Source organism: Oncorhynchus mykiss, chromosome 4 (genome assembly GCF_057628025.1).
Source record: "Oncorhynchus mykiss isolate SJ-2025 chromosome 4, ASM5762802v1, whole genome shotgun sequence".
Lineage (NCBI taxonomy): Eukaryota > Metazoa > Chordata > Actinopteri > Salmoniformes > Salmonidae > Oncorhynchus > Oncorhynchus mykiss.
In genome coordinates, this window is record NC_143025.1 from 71,372,081 (window position 1) to 71,398,549 (window position 26,469).

General features: G+C 42.4%; 3 protein-coding genes across 3 annotated transcripts in view; 2 read left to right on the forward strand and 1 right to left on the reverse strand.

Annotated features, from left to right (window-relative positions):
- LOC110522328 (very long chain fatty acid elongase 4) overlaps positions 1 to 26,469 on the forward strand; it is a 466,463-nt gene that overhangs the window by 114,290 nt on the left and 325,704 nt on the right. The window lies entirely within an intron of this gene.
- Positions 2,960 to 12,507, forward strand: mrps18a (mitochondrial ribosomal protein S18A). The gene is given in 6 exon segments (XM_090232950.1): positions 2,960 to 3,141; positions 9,336 to 9,366; positions 9,634 to 9,739; positions 9,926 to 10,049; positions 10,141 to 10,213; positions 11,789 to 12,507. Coding segments are annotated over 6 exon segments (633 nt in total). The 5' UTR covers positions 2,960 to 2,987; the 3' UTR covers positions 11,934 to 12,507.
- Positions 12,603 to 25,255, reverse strand: rsph9 (radial spoke head component 9). The gene is made up of 5 exons (XM_021600624.3): positions 22,367 to 25,255; positions 22,000 to 22,168; positions 21,673 to 21,802; positions 21,051 to 21,197; positions 12,603 to 12,936 (listed from the first exon to the last, which is right to left on the reverse strand). Exons 1-5 carry the CDS (start codon positions 22,591 to 22,593, stop codon positions 12,776 to 12,778), a joined length of 834 nt encoding a protein of 277 aa, XP_021456299.1. The 5' UTR covers positions 22,594 to 25,255; the 3' UTR covers positions 12,603 to 12,775.

Below are 26,469 nucleotides of genomic sequence, written 5' to 3' on the forward strand. Positions count from 1 at the left end.
ACGGAGACGTAATTTATAGATCGGCAGGTAAGGGTGCTATCGAGCAGCTGGATGCTCTTTACCATTTGGCCATCAGATTTGCCACAAATGCTCCTTATAGGACACATCACTGCACTCAATACTCCTCTGTTAACTTCTTATGGCTGCAGGGGCAGTATTGAGTAGCTTGGATGAAAGGTGACCAGAGTAAACTGCCTGCTCCTCAGTCCCGTTTGCTAACATATGCATACTGGATAGAAAACACTCTGAAGTTTCTAAAACTGTTTGAATGATGTATGTGAGTATAACATAACTCATATGGCAGGCAGAAACCCGAGAAGAAATCCAAACAGGAAGTGGGAAATCTGAGGTTGGTCGATTTTCAACCCAGCCCCTATTGAATACACAGTGGAATATTGGTTATTGGTTGCACTTCCTAAGGCTTCCACTAGATGTCAACCGTCTTTAGAAACTTGTTTGAGGATTCTACTGTGAAGTGGGACCAAATGGGAGAGGAATGAGTCAGAGGTCTGCCAGCAGTCACGCGCTGGTCATGCACATTTCACATGAGAGGTAGCTGCGTTCCTTTGCTTTTCTGAAATATTATTTAAGTTTTATGTTAAAAACATCCTAAAGATTGATTCCATGCATCGTTTGACATGTTTCTACGGACAGTAACGGAACTTTTTGACATTTCGTCTGCAACTGGGGAACGCGCTTCATGACTTTGGATTTGTTTACCAAACGTGCTAACAAAAGTAACTCTTTGGACAAAAATGATGTACATTATCGAACAAATCAAACATTTAATGTGGAACTGGGATTCCTGGGAATGCATGAATATTTATAATGCTATTTATGACTAATGTTGACTACCCAATATGGCGGATATGTTTTTGGCTGCTTTGTTGTCTGAAAGCTGTACTCAGATTATTAAATGGTTTGCTTTTTCCGTAAAGCCTTTTTGAAATCTGACACAGCGGTTGCATTAAGGAGAAGTGTATCTATATTTCCATGTCTAACAATTGTATTTTCCTTGACATTTATAATGAGTATTTCTGTCAAATGATGTGGCTCTCTGCAATATCACCAGATGTTTTTGGAACTAGTAAACATGTCGCCAATGTATACAGAGATTTTTTGATATAAATATGCACTTTATCGAACAAAACATACATGTATTGTGTAACCTGAAGTCCTATGAGTGTCATCTGATGAAGATCATCAAAGGTTAGTGATTCATTTTATCTCTATTTGTGCTTTTTGTGACTCATCTCTTTGGCTGGAAAAATTTCTGTGTTTTTCTGTGGCTCTGACCTAACATAATCGTTTGTGGTGCTTTCTCTGTAAAGCCTGTTTGAAATCCGACACTGTGGTGGGATCAACAACAAGGTTACCTTTAAAATGGTATAAGATACATGCATGTTTGAGGAATTTTAATTATGAGATTTCTGTTGTTTGAATTTGGCGCTCTACACTTTCACTGGCTGTTGTCATATCAATCCCGTTAACGGGATTGCAGCCCTAAGAAGTTTTAACCAGTCATCTCTGTATACCCGTCGCAAGACCCACTGGTTGATGCTTATTTATTAAAACCCTCTTAAGTCTCACTCCCCCCTATCTGAGATACCTACTGCAGCCCTCATCCTTCACATACAACACCCGTTCTGCCAGTCACATTCTGTTAAAGGTCCCCAAAGCACACATCCCTGGGTCGCTCCTCTTTTCAGTTCCCTCAAACTGGACAGTTTTATCTCCACCTCTTCATTCAAAGATTCAACCATGGACACTCTTACTGACAGTTGTGGCTTCTTCACGTGATGTATTGTTGTCTATACCTTCTGGCCTTTGTGCTGTTGTCTGTGCCAAATAATGTTTGTACCATGTTTTGTGCTGCTGTGATGTTGTGTTGCTACCATGTTGTTGTTGTCATGTGTTTTTGCTACCATGTTGTGTTGTCATGTGTTGCTGCCATGCTATGTTGTTGTCTTAGGTCTCTCTTTATGTAGTGTTGTGGCGTCTCTCTTGTCGTGATGTGTGTTTTGTCCTATATATATATTTTTTTATCCCAGCCCCCGTTCCACAGGAAGCCTTTTGGTAGGCTGTCATTGTAACAAAAAAAATGTCTTAACTGACTTGCTAAGTTAAATAAAGGTTAAATAAAAATAAATTCAAACGTATGGTTCTATTTAAAGATATGTTCTCAAATTGTTCCAAGAACGTTAAGAAACAATGTTTGTCTGTGGTAATTTCAGTATTTCCACAGAACATTCCACACAAGTGGTTCTATTTACTATCATTTTTTACTACATTCTGGGAACCTCCCAGGAATGCTTTCAAGGAACCAGAGTAAAACGTTTTAAGAACATCCCTGCAAACTAAAAATAAACATTACCAGAACAGGCAACATTTTCACTTGTGTTCTCCGAATGTTTAAAACATTTTCAGTGTTACCGGTCAGGAAAAGTATGGCTTTGTTTCCACAACCAATGTGAAACCAAATACATACGTTCCCACAACTTCCAAATAACCAAATGTGCTAGATGGGTAACAGCTGAAACATTTCAGGGAATACTGTCAGAAGATGTTTGCCCCTCCCAGGCCCTTGAGCCTGTGGGATGTTATCTTGAATGGAATGTGACTGAAGGAATGGGATAGGTTTATGATTTATCCATTTTCCATTCCCTTACAAAAAAAGATTGCAGTTTTGAAAGTGCAGTAAAAGTGAAGTAACTGCAGTCGACAGTGGTATTTTGGATGCAGTAATTACAGAATAACTGAACTGTGGTTATACTGCACTCTAATTCCAGTTACATTGCAAAATTACTGCAATAAAAAAACTGTGTTGTTTTCGACGCAGTATTTGCCGCATAGTGCAGTTATACTGCATTCTGAACGCAATCCTCTTTCCTTCCTGTTCACTACTCGTACAGTAGGTGGCGGAATGCACGTTGCATTTCTGCAAACGCCATTATAGCAGAGAAGAAGAAAAAGGTCAACATTCCAAGATGGCACCGCGCTGTGTGCTTGGGTACATATGGATCTCTCTTTCTGGGTTTAAATGTGTAGCCAGCTGCAGCAATATGAGTGCCTTTCAGAGGAAAACAAGTTGCCCTCAGCTCTCGGTTTTTGGAAATATTCAAAGCAGAGGAATTCGACACAGTGAGTTTCTTGTTGAATCCTGTTGTAGCCATATGACAGTTCACTCTGTTAGCGTTGAAAATTGTAGCTAGCTAAAATAGCGCATCCATTTAGTAATCTTTGCCCTTCGAAAATTATTATTTAAGGCATCAAATGTTAAAGGCATAATTGTGCTAGTTGATAATAAGTTCGATCATTTGAACGACCATGTTGCAGTTGCATGAACTAGCAGTATATCATCTAAACTACCTTGCCGGTGTTGTGCCGAAAAGCTCCCCCCTCTTCACTGGACGCGTACCAACCAATCTGAAATGTATGATGAAAAATATTCATATTTAAAACATTAAATACATTTCTTGAATTACAAGTATTTCATTATCAGACAAAGTGGATAATACTACCTCTAGAAATATGACCGCTTATACAAATTCGTACTCGTAAAAATGTGCCTTGAGAAGTGAACAAGCAATTGCCCTGTTAGTGTCTTCCTCATTATTGTCCACCTTCCCACAGAAGTGCCACAGTTGGCTCAGGTCATTTAGCAAAACATAATGTCAAGTAGTCTATAGATCTTTTACATGTATTTTTTTTCAGAGCGAGCAGGGAACAAGGGAATAGTATAGGTTTCTTGTAACACAATTATTTAAATACATGTGTTTTAGTGGCCATCTAGTCAGAAGTTGGATCAAAGATGAAAGATCCATATAAATGTTATTTAAAAAAAAATCTACAATTAAATTAGAAATGTAACATATCAGTGTTTTGGAGGAGAGTGACTGCTATTTCTTCTCTCATGAAGTTAACGTCTTTGTCTGTATTTGAAAAGACAATCGACTCCTCCTTCAGAACACATTCAGAAAAATGTGATGGGCATTTCAGTTTTCCCCAACAAAATGATGTTACACTTAAGATTATAATTCGCAAGTATACAGCGACACAGCTATAATATAATTTGACAGTTCTGTTTTGCCTTTTAGTCAGTATACTTTCAGTAGGTTCATTTTGCATTACTTACAGTTGAAGTCAGAAGTTTACGTATACCTTAGCCAAATACATTTAAACTCAATTTATCACAATTCCTGACATTTTAATCTGAGTAAAAATTCCCTGTTTTAGGTCAGTTAGGATCAACACTTTATTTTAAGAATGTGAAATGTCAGAATAATAGTAGAGAATTATTTCTTTCAGCTTTTATTTCTTTCATCACATTCCCAGTGGGTCAGAAGTTTTACATACACTCAATTAGTATTTGATTGGCATTGTCTTTAAATTGTTTAACTTGGGTCAAATGTTTTGGGTAGCCTTCCACAAGCTTCCCACAATAGGTTGGGTGAATTTTGGCCCATTCCTCCTGACAGAGCTGGTGTAACTGAGTCAGGTTTGTAGGCCGCCTCGCTCGCACACGCTTTTTTATTTTCTATATGATTGAGGTTTGGGCTTTGTGATGGCCATTCCCAATACCTTGACTTTGTTGTCCTTAAAGCCATTTTGCCACAACTTTGCTAGTATGCTTGGGGTCATTGTCCATTTGGAAGACCCATTTGCGATCAAGCTTTAACTTCCTGACTGATGTCTTGAGATGTTGCTTCAATATATCCATATCATTTTCCGGCCTCATGTTGCCATCTATTTTGTGAAGTGCACCAGTCCCTCCTGCAGCAATGCACCCCCACAACATGATGCTGCCACCCCGTGCTTCACGGTTGGTATGGTGTTCTTCGGCTTGCAAGCCTCCTCCTTTTTCCTCCAAACATTATGGACGAACAGTTCTATTTTTGTTTCATCAGACCAGAGGACATTTCTCCAAAAAGTACAATCTTTGTCCCCATGTGCAGTTGCAAACCATAGTCTGGCTTTTTTATGGCGGTTTTAGAGATGTGGCTTCTTCCTTGCTGAGGGGCCTTTCAGGTTATGTTGTTATAGGACTCGTTTTACTGTGGATATAGATGCTTTTGTACCTGTTTCCTCCAGCTTCTTCTCAATGTCCTTTGCTGTTGTTCTGGGATTTATTTGCACTTTTTGCACCAAAATACGTTAATCTCTAGGAGACCGAACACTTCTCCTTCCTGAGCGGTATAATGGCTGCGTGGTCCCATGGTGTTTGTACTTGCGTACTATTGTTTGTACAGATGAACGTGGTACCTTCAGGCGTTTGGAAATTGCTCCCAGGGATGAACCAGACTTGTGGAGGTCTACATTTTTTTTTTCTGAGGTCTTGAAATACATTCAGCAGGGGATCAAATACTTTTTCCCTCACTGTATAGCACATACACATTTTACACACGTATGTGTTCACATATATATTCTGTGTTATGTATGTATTTCTTAGTACTGCCTTATTGGGTTGAGGAACAGAGCCCTCTTTTGGGATGGCAGTATAACCTTTCAAATTTAGACAGACACACATTACATGCACACATATTACACACGTGTTCACATGTATATTCTGTATTATGTACATAGTTCTTAGTACTGCCTTAGCGGCTCTTACCGTCACAGTCCAGTGGTTGTGTTCATTGATGATGCCAATAATGTACTTGTACATCATTGGATCAATCTGAAATTTCAAAGAGCAGGGATAGTTGCTTGAGTTCAATCTGTCAAATATAAGAAATAATATTATGAGAATAATCCAACCAACCTTAAGTTTTGATTTCTTTCTCCCCAAATGCCAGTAATTTTAAAGGTGTCATTGTAGAACGCTTGCTCGGTTGACTGCCTTTAAAAATTCCGCACCAGAAGGAACATGTAGGCATTGATGGTCTGACAGAAAAAAAGACAATGAAGGTAAATCCTGTTTACATGGAAAAACAACAATTTAGGTTTTCCTCACAAATACACAGATTAATCACACACACACACAGTATATGTAAACACTGTATCTGCAACAGTCTTACCTCACGTTCCAACTCCATATTTGGACCAGTTCTGTTGATTGTGATAAATGTATATGAGCCGATTCTAGACAACAGCACATATACATATTTGCCTCTGCAACACCTGGACAAATGTACCTGTAAGTGTACTGAGAGATACAAATGGATCAATCTGACAAGATTACATACAGTGGGGCAAAAAAGTATTTAGTCAGCCACCAATTGTGCAAGTTCTCCCACTTAAAAAGATGAGAGGCCTGTAATTTTCATCATAGGTATACTTTTGAATGAATTTATTTGCAAATTATGGTGGAAAATATGTATTTGGTCAATAACAAAAGTTTATCTCAATACTTTGTTATATACCCTTTGTTGGTAATGACAGAGGTCAAACGTTTTCTGTAAGTCTTCACAAGGTTTTCACACACTGTTGCTGGTATTTTGGCCCATTCCTCCATGCAGATCTCCTCTAGAGCAGTGATATTTTGGGGCTGTTGCTGGGCAACACGGACTTTCTACTCCCTCCAAAGATTTTCTATGGGGTTGAGATCTGGAGACTGGCTAGGCCACTCCAGGACCTTGAAATGCTTCTTACGAAGCCACTCCTTCGTTGCCCGGGCGGTGTGTTTGGAATCATTGTCATGCTGAAAGACCCAGCTACGTTTCATCTTCAATGCCCTTGCTGATGGAAGGAGGTTTTCACTCAAAATCTCACGATACATGGCCCCATTCATTCTTTTACACAGATCTGTCCCTATGCAGAAAAACATCCCCAAAGCATGATGTTTCCACCCCATGCTTCACAGTAGGTATGGTGTTCTTTGGAAGCAACTCAGCATTCTTTGTCCTCCAAACACTACGAGTTGAGTTTTTACCAAAAAGTTATATTTTGGTTTCATCTGACCATATGACATTCTCCCAATCTTCTTCATGATCATCCAAATGCTCTCTAGCAAACTTCAGACGGGCCTGGACATGTACTGGCTTAAGCAGGGGGACACGTCTAGCACTGCAGGATTTGAGTCCCTGGCGGCGTAGTCTGTTACTGATGGTAGGCTTTGTTACTTTGGTCCCAGCTCTCTGCAGGTCATTCACTAGGTCCCCCCGTGTGGTTATGGGATTTTTGCTCACCGTTCTTGTGATCATTTTGACCCCACGGGGTGAGATCTTGCGTGGAGCCCCAGATCGAGGGAGATTCAGTGGTCTTGTATGTCTTCCTGTTTCCTAATAATTGCTCCCACAGTTGATTTCTTCAAACCAAGCTGCTTACCTATTGAAGATTCTGTCTTCCCAGCCTGGTGCAGGTCTACAATTTTGTTTCTGGTGTCCTTTGACAGCTCTTTGGTCTTGGCCATAGTGGAGTTTGGAGTGTGACCGTTTGAGGTTGTGGACAGGTGTCTTTTATACTGATAACAAGTTCAAACAGGTGCCATTAATACAGGTAACGAGTGGAGGACAGAGGAGCCTCTTAAAGAAGAAGTTACAGGTCTGTGAGAGCCAGAAATCTTGCTTGTTTGTAGGTGACCAAATACTTATTTTCCATCATAATTTGCAAATAAATTCATTAAAAATCCTACAATGTGATTTTCTGGATTTTTTTCTTCTAATTTTGTCCGTCATAGTTGAAGTGTACCTATGATGAAAATTACAGGCCCCTCTCATCTTTTTAAGTGGGAGAACTTGCACAATTGGTGGCTGACTAAATACTTTTAGCCATTTTCAGCCATTTTTGCCCCACTACATACATTTGTTTATCAGTAGCTGGGGTCGAGGCCGCTGGGGTGGAGGCCGCTGGGGTGGAGGCCGCTGGGGTGGAGGCCGCTGGGGTGGAGGCCGCTGGGGTGGAGGCCGCTGGGGTGGAGGCTGCACCTGCTGGTGTGGTGGTTGTGGAGGCTGCACAACTAAAAATACCTAGGTGTCTGGCTAGACGGTAAACTCTCCTTCCAGACGCATATCAAACATCTCCAATCCAAAATCAAATCTAGAATCGGCTTTCTATTTCGCAACAAAGCCTCCTTCACTCACGCCGCCTAACTTACCCTAGTAAAACTGACTATCCTACCGATCCTCGACTTCGGCGTTGTCATCTACGAAATAGCTTCCAATACTTTACTCAGCAAACTGGATGCAGTCTATCACAGTGCCATCCATTTTGTTACCAAAGAACCTTATACCACTCACCACTGCGACCTGTATGCTCTAGTCGGCTGGTCCTCGCTACATATTCGTCGCCAGACCCGCTGGCTCCAGGTCATCTATAAGTCTATGCTAGGTAGCTCCGCCTCAGCTCACTAGTCACGATAACAACACCCACCCATAGCACGCGCTCCAGCAGGTATATCTCACTGGTCAACCCCAAAGCCAGCACCTCCTTTGGCCGCCTTTCCTTCTAGTTCTCTGCTGCCAGTGACTGGAACGAATTGCAAAAATCGCTGAAGCTGGAGACTTACATTTCCCTCACTAACTTTTAACATCAGCTATCTGAGCAGCTAACCGATCGCTGCAGCTGTACATAGTCCATCTGTAAATAGCCCACCCAATCTACCTACCTCATCCCCATATTGTTTTTTTCTACTTTTCTGCTCATTTGCACACCAGTATCACTACTTGCACATCATCATCTGCTCATCTATCACTCCAGTGTTTAATCTGCTCAATTGTAATTACTTCGCTACTATGGACTATTTATTGCCTTACCACCTCACGCCATTTACACACACTGTATATATATTTTCTTTTTTTTCTATTGTGTTATTGACTGTATGCTTGTTTATTCCATGTGTAACTCTGTTTGTGTCGCACTGCTTTGCTTTATCTTGGCCAGGTATATATATATATATTTTTTTTTTACCTGCTGGTGTGGTGGTTCTGGAGGCTGCTGACTTTATTTTATGAGGGTTCCGACGAGTCTCCTCTATATGAGGCCTCTGGTGTTCCACGCATATTTTAGGGCAGATAACACCCTTGTCATCTTCCAAGTCCGCGCTTTTCCCTTCGAGACCTCAAATCGTGTATGGCCGAGATAGTTGGGATCTAGTTTGCCCCATTTCCTCTGCACTCATGTTGACTTACATATTTGAACTTTATTTTTTGCCCAGAGTATACATTTTTTTGTTTTTATTATTGTTATTATTATTTTATTATTACTACTGTATCTACATTCTTAACTAAAACAGAAATATATTTTTTTAAATGTCGGAAAAGCCATAATAGGGAAAAGCACGACAGGGGGAAGCTTTTCAGCACAACACCGGTTTGTTATGAAACACTGCTTGAATGACATGCCCTGGATTGTAGCTATACTAACTTTGACATTGACTATGTTGTTTGTGTTTACAGTCGTGGAAAAGAAACAATGAAAAACAACAATAGTGACAAGCTTGCTGACCTGTTGGTTCATCATTGTACACTGTTTGAGTGGCGATGGGTTACTTTTATCTCGCATTTGAGTCAATACTAGTCAATACAGTATCCACACACTTCGGGATATAAAGTATAAGATGAGCTCTATACCATTGTGTTAAGTATGAACACTTATCTAGATGGCTAGTAAATGTGAACTATGTGAACAGTAGATTGATGGAAGTATTTGTGTGGTGCTTATTTATTAATTGACCAGCATTGCATTCTTTTCTCAAATTGAGGGAACAACTGAGGATACCCCAAGTGGACCACAGCCACCCAATGCCACAGCCCAGTGCCCCATCTATCGATGGAACCTGCAGAACAAATACAACTACACAGTAAGTGTTTCAGTGATACCTGACTGCATACTTACTGCCTCTCGACTGTTCTGCCAGAATAACAGAGTGAGATGAACAGTGCTGGTCCACACTCACATCTGCCATGCCTCATGCATTTTATGTCAATATGTGTGCCTGTTCTATGAGCTCAGGCGTACAGTAATTCCCTGTGTTTGTATTTGTTAGGATGTCCTGTTGCTCAGTCAGTTCATCAGGTCTGATGGAGGAATGCTGCCTCGTAGAGTCACTGGTCTCTGTGCCCAGGAGCACCGCAAGATCGCCATCTGTGTGCAGATGGCTCACAGAGCAGGTATGATGCTGTGTGTGTCTGCTCTGGATGCACAACTATTATGAAATGTATTCTCTTCAAAGTGGTAAAAGTACTCTCTTTTCTACTCCAGGTCTGCTCCCAGATCACAAACCAACACTACCAGAGGGACACATCCCAAAGAAGCCCAAGCCACAGCTCAACAGGTAACGAGTGTGTTTGACCCCATCAGAATCTACCCTCTCACACCTGTATTGTTTCTTGTTAGACCTCTCATGACATTAATTACCTTTGTCGTGTCTTTGGCTATGCCGGATTAAGTGATATGACATGCTATACTATAAAATCATTTCTCCGTAATTAATATTACCTGATTGAGCTAATCATGTAAATGTAATTAACTAGAGTCGGGGCACCATAAAATAATATTTATAGAGCTGTTATCTTCTGAATAAACTCTTAAAGACCTAGTAATATTTTACATCAATAGCAGTCAATATTAATCGTCACCTTAATTCAGTCTTAACCAAGAATTTCCAACTTTCAGATATCTTCACAATCCCTGGCTAACAACTTGAATCAGCAATACAAAATTGGGTTAAATTATTTATTTACTAAGTACCTAACTAATCACACAGAATTACATATATACAGAATGAATTATACCTTGATTACAAATTACGTCATAAAGGGAAAACGTCCCTAGCGGGCGGAACAGATATGACAGCTGGTTACACAAAAGAAAAGGTCTGGGTTTGAGTGAATGAGCGGGAAGACTGAGGACCAAAGGAAGAAGCTGTGCTTTCGTAAATACAGTATTTTATGCATTCTAAATTACCGCCCATTTGGAAAAAGAAAATGCAATAAATATTTACTTTGAGCTGCGCTTCGGTAGGTTGGTGGTAGATGGAAGGCCGTGTTGCCAAACCGAGTCCTTTGTCCTTTGCAGAATGTCTCTGGTGGTCAATTGGATACGTTGTAGTAACGTTGTTGTGTGATAGACGGGATACTCTGTCTGTTCCTTCCTAACCCTTGTTTGCAGCTGCTGTTGCTAACTCAACGGCTAAGAGGTATCACTTCTGTAGTGAATAAGAGTTCAAAGTTCATACCATTCGCAACCAAAGCTCACGCTGATGTTGGCTTCGTTCTGTAGTTATTATCTGAACCATTCTGACATCGGACCGTCGTCCTCACATCCTCGGAACAGGAGGTTACATTTTCGTCAAGGGCTTATATAGTGGAGGGAGAAAAGGGGTGTGTTTCATAGTTTACAACCTATGTCTCTTCACGTGGGTGGGCCACTGAGTCGGGCCTAATTCACTCATGAAAACCCAATTCTCACATTTTAGAAGCTAAAATCACATTTCATCCCATCATGAATAATTTCATATTCAAACATTTAAATTGAACAACAATTCCATGTGAATCCGATAACTCTGATGTGTAGACTTTACACTGTAGAGTTTGTCATCTTATCATTGATGAGAATGTCTCAGGTGACAACCGAACTGACATCATATTCATTAAGTACCACTGCATATGTTCAATTGGTCAGATTACCAGAATATAGTTAATTTCCCACCACATTCTGATGTTCTCAAAATCTCTGTTAACCAAGGGGTTTTCAAATGTAACATCAGTAGGGTAGAGAGAGGAAAAAGGGGGGAAGAGATATTTATGACTGTCATAAACCTACCCCCAGGCCAACGTCATGACACCTTTCAACTAACTCTTGTGCATCCTCTCTCTGACTAACTCACACCTGTGTTGTTGCATCACAGATATCTGACTCGCTGGTCCATTGATTCAGTGAAGCCCATCTATAGGACGGGGCTGAAGTGGTGTAAAAACCGCAACTCTGTCGGCCACCCAGCTCTCGGAAACAACGTACAGTACGGCAAGAAAATCCTCTACCTGAAACATTGATGACCTGGGGGCATGTCAACTCATAGCAGCAGGAGTCAGTGTGGGCGGGACAGAGATGGGGTACAACAGTTCTATTGGACGTCCTTCCTTATAGTACTCCTGGCCCATTTGGAGCTCCATTGACTTCGAGAACTAGCCATTGGAAAAGCTGGGGGAGCATCTGTATTTGTCCAGCCTTTTTATCTATTGGTGGACATTGCCCATTGGAAACCCATTCTGTCATTTGACCTTTTTGAAGATGCCCTGAAACAAAACTATTAAACTCCACATTTAGGGGCTCTATTCAATCCGCATCGCGGCAGTTCAGCTTTACAGCGTGATTGATATTTTAAAGGCAATGTTCCAGCTTTACCAGAGACTGCATTCACGGTAACCACTGCATATGTCAGCTCAATCGGGCATTACCTTTACATTTCTATTGCGGAATCTGTAACGCTTCAGCAATACAGATTGACTAGAGCCCTTGCTGTAAGATCAATTGGGTCAGTGTTACACTGTTTTGATGTAGGTGGGATGTTGTACTTCAAGACAACCCAGATGTGCAAATAAATCGGATTTGCTTTTTCTCCCTCCACCATGTGTGTTTGCATGAGTGTGGAAGTAAGCATTTACTGGGCCTATTGACAGAAATGAACCAAGTGCATGTGGAGGTAAATCACAAATAATTAATGATTTTAGTTTGTTTATTTACTTTAAATAACAGTAAAGAAACATATCTTGCATAAATAGAACTGCTTTGGGTGGGGATGAAACACTGCTTGCTCAGATGAGAGGTTGATGATGATTCTCAGTTTAGATAAGTGGTAGGTGTTGGCTCTCCAGCTCTGGATCTCACTGGCTCTTTAAAGCATGAAGGGCAGGTCCAGGTTCTTCAGTCCGTCGCCCATGTAGATGTATCCGTGCTGGGGGGTCATGGGTACATGGAAGGAGGTCAGGCCCAGCCACAGCATGCTACGGATCACACACACTGTGCTGCCACGCTCAAACTGCAAGCTCCACGACCCTACACACACAAGTATATGGGTTATGAAGATGATCACACAAACTGCTGCTCGTCCATGACCTTTCATAAACAGAGACGTGTACACGTCTCACATTACTCCCTCATTAACTGAATCCACTCTTCCCTATGTAAAGAAGTCTACACAGAAAAAGGTAACAGTTGGCTGATAGCTCAATAATTTAGAAGGGTTTAGTAAGTCCTTTCCCTGACTCTAAATATCAGGGTGGCCTGGTGGAGCAGCTGTCTGCTCATGGCCATCACCCATAGCCAGAGAACACTGTTCATGCTGAATGGGAGCCTAGCAGAATTCTCTCACCGCAGATTCACTGCACCATTAATCAGGAGGCTCCAGGACGTCTTGGAAATAATTCATTCATCTGGAACCTCCCCAATTATCAAAGCATTAAACCTTGTGCCAGAGCTATCTAGGAACAGCGATTCCAGTAAATTGTGTCAGCTGTTCTGATACTGTTTTTCTCTCATATTTCAGTTTCACAATGCTATGGGGCGGGAAATTAATTGAAACCTTTTGCAAGAGATATCTAGAAACAGAGATTCCAGAAATAGGGTCTATTTTGAGGTGTTTCACAATGGCTCTTTGTCTGTGGGGAGAGATTCATCTTCCATGACCCAAAGACACTCCTGCCAGGTTGATGTGATTTGAGAAGCTGTTCAGTGATGGTGTCCAGATAAGTATACTTTCCACTGAAACACACTGGCGGTTTCAAACTCACACGTGGCATAGGGAGGAACCCAATGGGAGAACAGGCATGGAAGGGGTATTGGCATAAATCAGAAGTCGATAACAGCAACTGTTGCCACATACTTCCAGGCAAGTCTAGAGGATCGCTGTGGTGAGAGGGGTAGCTTCACTCAGAGATACCAGAGGAAAGCACTTTCGATGGAGATCCATCATTTTCTCCTTAAACTGTCTTCAGTCTGGGTCTCTCGCTCCCTTCAGCAAAGGCTTGAGGCCTGGTCGTTAAGTTCTCAGTGAGGGTGATGCTGTCACTGGGACAGCTGTGTAATGTAAGCTGGTTTGGGAAAGCTGCACACACATTCACACACCACAGAGATGCTCATCCCTTTGAAATGAACAGCTGTGATGTTTTAGACAGATACTGCTGTGTGCCCAGAGCCTCTCACTTTTCCACAGCACCCACACTCAATCAATCAAATTTATTTTATATAGCCCTTCGTACATCAGCTGATATCTCAAAGTGCTGTACAGAAACCCAGCCTAAAACCCCAAACAGCAAGCAATGCAGGTGAAGAAGCACGGTGGCTAGGAAAAACTCCCTAGAAAGGCCAAAACCTAGGAAGAAACCTAGAGAGGAACCAGGCTATGTGGGGTGGCCAGTCCTCTTCTGGCTGTGCCGGGTGGAGATTATAACAAAACATGGTCAAGATGTTCAAATGTTCATAAATGACCAGCATGGTCGAATAATAATAAGGCAGAATAGTTGAAACTGGAGCAGCAGCACAGCCAGGTGGACTGGGGACAGCAAGGAGTCATCATGTCAGGTATTCCTGGGGCATGGTCCTAGGGCTCAGGTCCTCCGAGAGAGAGAAAGCGAGAAGGAGAGAATTAGAGAACGCACACTTAGATTCACACAGGACACCGAATAGGACAGGAGAAGTACTCCAGATATAACAAACTGACCCTAGCCCCCCGACACAAACTACTGCAGCATAAATACTGGAGGCTGAGACAGGAGGGGTCAGGAGACACTGTGGCCCACTCCGAGGACACCCCCGGACAGGGCCAAACAGGAAGGATATAACCCCACCCACTTTGCCAAAGCACAGCCCCCACACCACTAGAGGGATATCTTCAACCACCAACTTACCATCCTGAGACAAGGCTGAGTATAGCCCACAAAGACCTCCGCCACGGCACAACTTAAGGGCCACTTCCTTATGTCTGAAACACATTCTTCTAGCAAGGGCAATTTTGGGGCTTCACCATGTTTAATTGAAATGTACAGCTGTGTGTCATCTGCATAGCAGTGAAAGTTAACATTATGTTTTCGAATAACATCCCCAAGAGGTAAAATATATAGTGAAAACAATAGTGGTCCTAAAACGGAACCTTGAGGAACACCGAAATTTACAGTTGATTTGTCAGAGGACAGACCATTCACAGAGACAAACTGATATCTTTCCGACAGATAAGATCTAAACCAGGCCAGAACTTGTCCGTGTAGACCAATTTGGGTTTCCAATCTCTCCAAAAGAATGTGGTGATCGATGGTATCAAAAGCAGCACTAAGGTCTAGGAGCACGAGGACAGATGCAGAGCCTCGGTCCGATGCCATTAAAATGTCATTTACCACCTTCACAAGTGCCGTCTCAGTGCTATGATGGGGTCTAAAACCAGACTGAAGCATTTCGTATACATTGTTTGTCTTCAGGAAGGCAGTGAGTTGTTGCGCAACAGCCTTTTCTAAAATTTTTGAGAGGAATGGAAGATTCGATATAGGCCGATAGTTTTTTATATTTTCTGGGTCAAGGTTTGGCTTTTTCAAGAGAGGCTTTATTACTGCCACTTTTAGTGAGTTTGGTACACATCCGGTGGATAGAGAGCCGTTTATTATGTTCAACATAGTAGGGCCAAGCACAGGAAGCAGCTCTTTCAGTAGTTTAGTTGGAATAGGGTCCAGTATGCAGCTTGAAGGTTTAGAGGCCATGATTATTTTCATCATTGTGTCAAGAGATATAGTACTAAAACACTTGAGTGTCTCTCTTGATCCTAGGTCCTGGCAGAGTTGTGCAGACTCAGGACAACTGAGCTTTGAAGGAATACGCAGATTTAAGGAAGAGTCCGTAATTTGCTTTCTAATAATCATAATCTTTTCCTCAAAGAAGTTCATGAATTTATCACTGCTAAAGTGAAAGTCATCCTCTCTTGGGGAATGCTGCTTTTTAGTTAGCTTTGCGACAGTATCAAAAAGGAATTTCGGATTGTTCTTATTTTCCTCAATTAAGTTAGAAAAATAGGATGATCGAGCAGCAGTAAGGGCTCTTCGGTACTGCACAGTACTGTCTTTCCAAGCTAGTCGGAAGACTTCCAGTTTGGTGTGGCGCCATTTCCGTTCCAATTTTCTGGAAGCTTGCTTCAGAGCTCGGGTATTTTCTGTGTACCAGGGAGCTAGTTTCTTATGAGAAATGTTTTTAGTTTTTAGGGGTGCAACTGCATCTAGGGTATTGCGCAAGGTTAAGTTGAGTTCCTCAGTTAGGTGGTTAACTGATTTTTGTCCTCTGGCGTCCTTGGGTAGGCAGAAGGAGTCTGGAAGGACATCAAGGAATCTTTGTGTTGTCTGTGAATTTATAGCACGACTTTTGATGATCCTTGGTTGGGGTCTGAGCAGATTATTTGTTGCAATTGCAAACGTAATAAAATGGTGGTCCGATAGTCCAGGATTATGAGGAAAAACATTAAGATCCACAACATTTATTCCATGGGACAAAACTAGGTCCAGCGTATGACTGTGACAGTGAGTGGGTCCAGAGACATGTTGGACAAAACCCACTGAGTCGATGATGGCTCCGAAAGCCTTTTGGAGTGGGTCTGTGGACTTTTCCATGTGAATAATAAAGTCACCAAAGATTAGAATATTATCCGCTATGACTACAAGGTCCGATAGGAATTCAGGGAACTCAGTGAGGAACGCTGTATATGGCCCAGGAGGCCTGTAAACAGTAGCTATAAAAAGTGATTGAGTAGGCTGCATAGATTTCATGACTAGAAGCTCAAAAGACGAAAACGTCATTTTTTTTTTTTGTAAATTGAAATTTGCTATCGTAAATGTTAGCAACACCTCCGCCTTTGCGGGATGCACGGGGGATATAGTCACTAGTGTAGCCAGGAGGTGAGGCCTCATTTAACACAGTAAATTCATCAGGCTTAAGCCATGTTTCAGTCAGGCCAATCACATCAAGATTATGATCAGTGATTAGTTCATTGACTATAATTGCCTTTGAAGTAAGGGATCTAACATTAAGTAGCCCTATTTTGAGATGTGAGGTATCATGATCTCTTTCAATAATGACAGGAATGGAGGTGGTCTTTATCCTAGTGAGATTGCTAAGGCGAACACCGCCATGTTTAGTTTTGCCCAACCTAGGTCGAGGCACAGACACGGTCTCAATGGTGATAGCTGAGCTGACTACACTGACTGTGCTAGTGGCAGACTCCACTATGCTGCCTGGCCTGCACCCTATTTCATTGTGGAGCTAGAGGAGTTAGAGCCCTGTCTATGTTGGTAGATAAAATGAGAGCACCCCTCCAGCTAGGATGGAGTCCGTCACTCCTCAGCAGGTCATGCTTGGTCCTGTTTGTGGGCGAGTCCCAGAAAGAGGGCCAATTATCTACAAATTCTATCTTTTGGGAGGGGCAGAAAACAGTTTTCAACCAGCGATTGAGTTGTGAGACTCTGCTGTAGAGCTCATCACTCCCCCTAACTGGGAGGGGGCCAGAGACAATTACTCGATGCCGACACATCTTTCTAGCTGATTTACACGCAGAAGCTATGTTGCGCTTGGTGATCTCTGACTGTTTCATCCTAACATCGTTGGTGCCGACGTGGATAACAATATCTCTATACTCTCTACACTCGCCAGTTTTAGCTTTAGCCAGCACCATCTTCAGATTAGCCTTAACGTCGGTAGCCCTGCCCCCCGGTAAACAGTGCATGATCGCTGGATGATTCTCAAGTCTAATACTGCGGGTAATGGAGTCGCCAATGACTAGAGTTTTCAATTTGTCAGAGCTAATGGTGGGAAGCTTCGGCGTCTCAGACCCCGTAACGGGAGGAGTAGAGACCAGAGAAGACTCGGCCTCTGACTCCGACCCGCTGCTTAATGGGGAAAACCGGTTGAAAGTTTCTGTCGGCTGAATGAGCGACACCGGTTGAGCGTTCCTACAGCATTTCCTTCCAGAAACCGTGAGAAAGTTGTCCGGCTGCGGGGACTGTGCCAGGGGATTTATACTACTATCTGTACTTACTGGTGGCACAGACGCTGTTTCATCCTTTCCTACACTGAAATTACCCTTGCCTAGCGATTGCGTCTGAAGCTGGGCTTGTAGCACAGCTATCCTCGCCGTAAGGCGAGTACAGCGACTACAATTAGAAGGCATCATGTTAATGTTACTACTTAGCTTCGCCTGTTGGAGGTCCTGACGAATCGTGTCCAGATAAAGCGTCCGGAGTGAAAAAGTTGAGTAGGAAAAAACAAAAATATAAACGGTAATTAAAAAGTAAAAACCGTAAATTTGTCAGGTAGCAAAACAGGTTGGCAACAAAACGCACAGCAACTCAAAAACAAGTCTGCAAGTCGTGACCGGAAATGACGCACCCCACACACACCACAAACAAATTGTGATATATGTCTGTTTAGACAAACTACAGTTTGATATCATCCAGATATAAACTGACAGACTGACCAGGGGAAATCTATGATGTTATTGTTGTCACTTGTTAAATCGGTGTAGATGAAGGGGAGGAAAGGGTAAAAAAAAAAAAAATTAAGCCATAAGACAATTTTGCACACTCTTGGCATTCTCTCAACCAGCTTCATGAGGAATGATTTTCTAACAGTCTTGAAGGAGTTCCCATATGCTGAGCACTTGTTGGCTGCTTTTCCTTCGCTCTGCGGTCCAACTCATCCCAAACCGTCTCAATTGGGTTGAGGTTGGTGATTGTGGAGGCCAGGTCATCTGATGCAGCACCATCACTCCCCTTCTTGGTCAAATAGCCCTTACACAGCCTGGAGGTGTGTTTTGGGTCATTGTCATATTGAAAAACAAATGATAGTCCCACTAAGCGCAAACCAGATGGGATGGCATATCGCTGCAGAATGCTGTGGTAGTCTTGCTGATTAAGTGTGCCATACTCTGTCTCACAAAGACGCGGCGGTTTGGACCAAAAATCTCAAATTTGGACTCAAATTCAGACCAAAGAACAGATTTCCACTGATCTAATGTCTCTTCTTATTGGTGTCCTTTAGTGATGGTTTCTTTGTAGCAATTCTACCATGAAGGCCTGATTCACGCAGTCTCCTCTGAACAGTTGATGTTGAGATGTCTGTTACTTGAACTCTGAAGCATTCTTTTGGGTTGAGATCTGTGGTGCAGTTAACTAGTGAACGTATCCTCTGCAGCAGAGGTAACTCTGGGTCTTCCTTTCCTGTGGCGGTCCTCATGAGAGCCAGTTTCATCATAGCGCTTAATGGTTTTTGCGACTGCACTTGAAGAAACTTTCAAAGTTCTTGAAATTTTACAGATTGACTGACCTTCATGTCTTAAAGTAATGATGGACTGTCGTTTCTCTTTGCTTATTTGAGCTGTTCTTTGACATAATATGGATTTGGTCTTTTACCAAATAGGGCTATCTTCTGTTTACCACAACACAACTTATTGGCTCAAATGCATTCAGAAAGAAAGAAATTCCAAAAATGTACTTTTAACAAGGCACACCTGTTAATTGAAATGCATTCCAGGCAACTACCTCATGAAGCTGGTTGAGAGAATTCCCCAAGAGTGTGTAAGGCTGTCATCAAGGCAAAGGGTGGCTATTTGAAGAATCTCAAATATAAAATATATTTTGATTTGTTTAACACTTTTTTGCTTAATACATGATTCCATATGTGTTATTTCATAGTTTTGATGTCTTCACTATTATTCTACAATGTAAAAAATAGTCCAACTAAAGAAAAACCCTTGAATAAGTAGGTGTGTCCAAACTTTTGACTGGTACTGTATGCATACATACTTTGGATGGTGCCCCTCTTATAAATACAGTGCTGTGAAAAAGTATTTGCGCCCTTTCTAATTTTCTCTACTTCTGCATATTTTTGATACTGAATGTTATCAGATCTTCAACCAAAACCTAATATTAGACAAAGGGAACCTGAATGAACAAATACCCAAATACCCATCGGGGATGGCTTACCTTGGATTTCCCTTCAATCTCCACAAGTTAGGTAAATCTGCATTTCTTTTTTTTGACACCTATAATGTGACATGATCTCCAGAAGTCCTTTAAAGTTGTTGGATTTGGTGCCTCCAAGGCAATTCAGATGGATGTTAGAGGGCCTTTTTACTTTAGAATGTATTTGTTTCATATGATTGTGTTTTTCTTTTCGTATTTTGAGTTTGCTTTCTTATGTATTGTGTAATTGATGTGTATATAGATATGTATAGTGTAATTGTTTATTGATGTGTTTGACAAATCACCATTGTAAGTAAGAATTTGTTCTTAATTGACTTACATGTAGAAATAAAACCATGGCCGAATATGGACCGGGCACACAGGGCACGTGCCCAGGGGCCCTGACCTTCAGGAGAACCCCATTGATTTTGTTAGTCATTCTCACTCAGATATCATATTAACATGGCATAAGTTATTACCAAATGTGTAGAATTGCAGGAACTGTGCTTTAAAACTGAAAAATCTCCATCCCATGGCAAAATGGGTAGAATTTGAAGGAAATTTGCTGTAAAACTGCAAAGAAAAATCTGCCCCATGGCAAAACAAGTAGAATTGCATGAAATGTGTTATAAAATTGCTGTTTTCTCTCCACCCCATAGCAAAATGTATAGAATTACAAGAAATTAACTTTAAAACTAAAATGTGTCTCTCCATCGACAAAAGGGGGGCCACAAATGTTTTGCAGTGTGGTGGGCCCCCCCAACCAAATCCCTCTTAGGTCCCCCAAAAGGCTAGAGCCGGCCCTGCAGAGGAGGATGCCTTGATAAACTGGGCTCTCAACTGCCAACCCAAATTATCATTAGCACCAATTAAAAGGCTAGTTTAGTATAATAGAGAGTGACCATTGGACTATTCCCCAGGTAATTTCTGTGAATGAGAATGTGTTCTAAGTCAACTTACCAGGTAAAATAAAAGTTAAATAAATAAAAAATCAGAGCATGCCAAACATTAGTAATGTCATGTTCGTATTACATTTTTGTCTCCCACAAATGGGCGGTACTTTCAAGGAACTGGTTATATTTCTAAAGACAGACAACATGTGGGAAAGAAACCCCACCCATGGGGGGAACGGTAGGATGACTGTAAAGGAGTGGTGTAGTGAGAGATTTGGAACTCTGTTACCTTTGGGGATATCCTCACTCAAAGGATCCAGGAAATCAATGGAGGGGTTGAGGTCAGCCAGCTCCAGGATGGATTTCTTCTTCAGTTTCTGCGGCTCAGTGAAGTGCAGGAAGTAGCTGAGTTTACCTGCCTCCAATGAGGACAGACCTACAGAATAGACAGAACAGATTCACTCACTCAGTAACTGATAGTATGATATGATTCTGTATGTGTATGAAAAAGAAAACACACAAATGTGTGTACTCTATAGATGTACAATGTACAGTGTGAGATAAATGACGGTCTGGATTCTGGTTCCAACACACTGAGCTACACAGCTGAGTCGTCCTCTCGAGCCAGTAACACACACAGCTGTGTCCCATCTTTTATTTTTTATTTTACCTTTATTTAACTAGGCAAGTCAGTTAAGAACAAATAATTATTTTCAATGACGGCCTAGGAACAGTTGGTTAACTGCCTGTTCAGGGGCAGAACGACAGATTTGTACCTTGTCAGCTCGGGGATTTGAACTTGCAACCTTCCGGTTACTAGTCTCCGCAGTCAGACCACATTCTCAACTAGGAACCACCACACTCTACGTGGAGCCATCCATTTCATTAATAACTTTGAAAAGTAGCTTTACCCTCAAAGCTGCGATTGGTCTGCACCAGGCCATGGGGACTCTTGATGAAGGCACCGCGCGGGACCACAGACACCTCCTTATCAATGGTGTGGACAGTGGAGGCCAGCCTCTTCTCCTCTTTCACCTTAACCTGCAACACAAACCAAACAACCATTACCAAACATCTGTCACAACACCCAAACAAACTAGTCCTCACTCTTCTGCAATAATACCACACACAGTCACGACGGTCATATGAATCTAGTACATTAATCACTGACACTTATTAATAAACAAAACACAATTAGCTCAAAATTAAACAATATAATTCGTCACACTTGTCCCCACCACGACTTCCTCCTCCACAGCCTCGTCCCCCTCCCCTTGCCGCCGTATCTCGGTGTGCTCATACTCATGTGAGGGGTCTCCCACGAAGCGACCCTTTGCTGTAGCAGAAACTTCCGCTATCATTGCCTCAGTGGCAGGGGGAAGCAAGTGCCAGTCCACACAGTTGAAACTGGAGTAGGGAAAGGACACAAACACGTGTGCAAGAGGGCACACATACACTCATAGAGAGAGAGAACATCTTGAATAGGAGAATGGTTCACAACTCCAAAGCCACAAGTGACAACAGCAAAATGCAAGCTAGCTAAAATAATATACCTGTAGTAAAATAGACTAGAGGCTCTAAAACTATTTCCTTTGCACCTCTTACCTGTAAAGGCTCTTTTTATCCGTCATCTCATCCTCTGAAACCCCTTGAGCAATGAAATAGTCACCCTTTATGCCCAGAATCTTGCCCCAAAACAGGACACGATTGAATTTGTTGTTCCTCTTCAGAATGACCAGGGAAGTCTGCAGGGCAGCTTTTTGCTCACTGCTCAAAGTTAAACCGCTACCAGAAACGAGGTCCAAGGAGTAGTATAACGTACTGGAGTCCATTGCATATATAAAGCGTGTCTCAATGAAAAGTAAATACTTTTCTATAAAAAGGCAAAATGTTTGGTATCTAGGTTACGTGGGGACAGCTGCCAAGAACGTCCGGTTGCCAATGTCAACACATCTCCTTAGTTACGTGTAGTCATAGCAACTGCGGATCGCTCCCCGTCGACAAAGCAGTTGAGCTGCACAAATTAGCTAGAGATTGAATTAGTTGAATTCTCGATCTGATCTTCAACACTTGGCTCTAATTCAGCAACAATCTGCCACGTACTTGTCTGTTAGGCTACCTATCCTCATCTCATATTTTTCTAATTTACAGTCTTAGCTACTTCAGATATTTCAGTGTTGAGAGTAAAGAATGGGGGAGATTTCCAAGGCCTTTATTTCAAGTCACAGCCAGAAACCTGTTCTTCTGAGCTCTTGTGCGGTTTCCCAATGCTTTCTGATGAATGGGTCTGTCAGTATGAGTTGTTTCTCACCCATTTAGCTGTGGATTGAGTGACAGTGAGAGAGGAAAAAGTGAGATGTCTTTATTCTTTTGGAACATGTGTGAGTGTAATGTTTACTGTGCATTTTTTTATTGTTTAATTAATTCCCTTTCGTTTATTATCTATTTAACTTGCTTTGGCAATGTAATCATGTGTTTTCCCATGCCAATAAAGTGCTTACATTTAATTGAGAAAAAGAGAGAGACCTTAGACCCAGTGCACAGCTGGCACAAAGGAGGATAGGACTTTATGGATATAGGAACTGAGAGGAACTGAGATTATACCACTTTGAATCCTGAGCACATGGGACAGGGGGTCAATAATGTTACTGTGTGTGTTTATGTGTGTGCGTGCATCAATGGGTTCATGTCCCTCGATCTGTGTACTTACGTACTTATATAAGATTCATGTCATGTACATAAATAAGTATGTGTATATAGCCCGTATTTTATATATATTATTGGATTGCCATATCGTAACTTTATAATGGAAGATGGGGAATTCTCAATGCCAAAGGTACACTTTCTTATACAGATGTCTTTAGATCCATAAGCCATAACAGCAGCACAGGAGCTGAGAGGGCCTTCATGAGTTAGAGCACTCTATGACCCTAACTCATCATAACTTACCAGCTCAAGACAGCTTCTCATCCTCTCACCCCTGAGTCTGTCTGAGATCTCATGAGGTGCATTTGGGACCGGAAAGAGAGCAGAGAGGATGTAACAGAAAGGAAGAAGAGAGGTATTAGGGAGGAGATGGGAAGAGAGGGATAGGGGTTGAAGAGTGGGGATAAAGAAGAAGAGAGAGATACCATATGGAGATAAAGCAGGGAAGTCTGCAGGGAAGCTTTTTGTAGCAGGAAACATGAAGAATGTGGGATGGATGACAGAGGGAGGAAATAGACACTCAAATAATTTGAAGTTGTAGCACTGTGGGATGTTGCAGCACTGTAACTTCAGACTGTTCTGTCTTGTTGAATGTTAATGTTCTACACATCTGGCAACCCTGTGGGAACAGTGCTACACCAGCGGCCCCCTTAGGTAGCAGGGGTACATGCCCCTGATAGCAGAGATTAGATTGAAACACCCTCTCTTAAAAACAAGAACGCCATCTTCTCATTCCTGCTGAACATGCCCCCTTAAATCACTTGATTCTTTCTTTCAATACTGATTTAGGCTCAGCCCTCCCTACATCTCTCCTAACCTTTACCATCACAAGCCGAGCAACAGAACTGACTCTGAAGCAGTTGTTAAGGCTAAGTAGGTAACCCTGTTCTCATAAATCCTGCTCTATATTCGCTTCCCCTTCTTTCCTGGCTCGCTGTTCCCATGCCTTCCACGGGCCACCAGAACATTACCGTTTCCAGGGATCTATGCGTTTGGTGTAATTGCCGAACAAAAGGACCTGGCAGGCCGGAATCACATGCTACCGCCTCGGTGGAGACTGGAGACTTCAGCCCCCTCCCTCACCCCATTCCTTGTCCTCCCCCTGGCCCCGACCGCAGCCAGAGAACACAAAGAGACCGAGTGGGGTGACTTCTCCTTTTCCTTTTGTCCCCACAGAACAGTCGTGCATGTGCACACACACTCTCACACAAACTTACACAAATATATACACAGGTGCAGCTTCACATTCTGCATACTGTACATGCAAATGAGCAGGTGCTCACACACAGTCATACCCAAACACACTAACGAAAACTCCCTATGGCTCAGTTGGAAGAGCATGGCACGTGCAATGCCAGGATTGAAGGTTTGATTCCCGAGGCCAACCTTACATGAAACAAATTCTGTAAGTTTCTTTGTATAAAAGTGTCTGCTAAATGAAACATCGCCCCCACCTCCCTGAACTTGGTGTTGGTGGGCTGTGGTCCCACTCCTCTGGGAACCTCACCTCCCAGGCGACCAGCGTTGCCAAGGAACTAATCCTGAGGGACAAAAGGTGGGAAGGGTGTAGAATACGATGCCTCTGTAGCATCTGATTGGTTGGCATTGGGCCACGCGATCGCCTGATTGGTTGGAACTAAGTTTAGATAGAAACTCACAGGGTCAGAGGTCAGATCCATCGATCATTGCGGTGACATGAAGGAAGAGTGATCCCCCCATGGAACTAACATGGTTTATACCCATTCAACACACACCAACCCTCCATCTTGCAATTACTCTCCCATGTCCCCGACCTTGGAGAAACATAAGCCTATAGGCAACGAAGCATTCAAAGATTGCGGAAGAAAGCCGTCTGGCTCGAGAGACTATCTTGCGATAGGCCATGGGTAAGTTCTTTGCCCTGAGCTGAGAGAAGACAGAAACAGCTAGAAAAGAGAAAGAGGGAGAGAGATTACTTATTAAAGAAGTGTCTGTGGTGTAATGAAGCACAAATACACAATGCCAAGAATGTGGTGAGGGCCCTGGGTTCGATGGGTTTGTCTCACACACAAGTACATAAGCACATGTGCGAATGTACACACACTTGCACGTACTCGCGTACACACTCCTTGCAGCAGTAAATCTGGATTAGCAGTGGATAAATGTCTTGATCCAGACTAGGACTGTAGCCCAGTCTCAAATGCTCTGTGATCCCCTTTACATGGTGAATGATACGGCCTTGCCCGACACCTACAGATTAAACACAGCAACATGGGCTGTGTCTCAATATTCTAAATCAATGGCTTCCTCTCCTTCATTACCAAAGAGATTGTGTGTGGGTGTAAGAGTCTTTTGGCTCTGCTTTGGTCCATATCCCACTTCAGTATGATCAGCTAAATTGATTGAAAAACTTTTGAAAAATATTCTCACATTGACATATTCACACTTTCACACACTCCTTCTGCTGCAGCCCAAACCCTACTGTGTCAGAACCGAGGCACTGTGTTTGCAGTCTGACCGCTGATTAGTCCTCACTGTGATGTTTGGACTGCTTCTTGACTGCTGGGTCTGGAGTAGGCAGGTTCCCAGGCTCCTTTGCTCCTAACTCCAGATTACTTCTGCTCTACTGAGCTGGCAAACAACTGATGCTTTCCTCTCTGCTCACCAGCAATACCGACTATCACACACACACACACAACATGCACCTACAAACACACATATCAAGCATAACCAGCAAGGTCACCCGTGATACAAGTCAGTATCTGACATCGATCCATGTCTGAGAATGTCAGGAGATGAGATGGAAACTGGCCACTAGGGCAAGAATGAGCGATGTTACCTTCAAGTAGGTTTTGGTTGTAGGCCGTGATGGTGGATGGGTGTAAGCGCCGGCCTCTGATTCCAGAGGATGCGAGTGTGAATCCAGCGATAGAAAGTTGGTTTTTATATTTTTGTTTTAAGCCTATCCCAAACCTGAACCATTCAGAGTTAATGTGTAACCTTAAGAATTTGGAATTAATGCC

Coding starts and splice junctions, on each gene's coding strand:
- rsph9 (XM_021600624.3), bottom strand. CDS start 22,593: ATGGACTCCAGTACGTTATACTACTCCTTGGACCTCGTTTCTGGTAGC. Junction 22,169..22,366: donor GATAAAAAGAGCCTTTACAG/GTAAGAGGTGCA, acceptor TCCCTACTCCAG/TTTCAACTGTGTGGACTGGC. Junction 21,198..21,672: donor GACCAATCGCAGCTTTGAGG/GTAAAGCTACTT, acceptor TCTATTCTGTAG/GTCTGTCCTCATTGGAGGCA.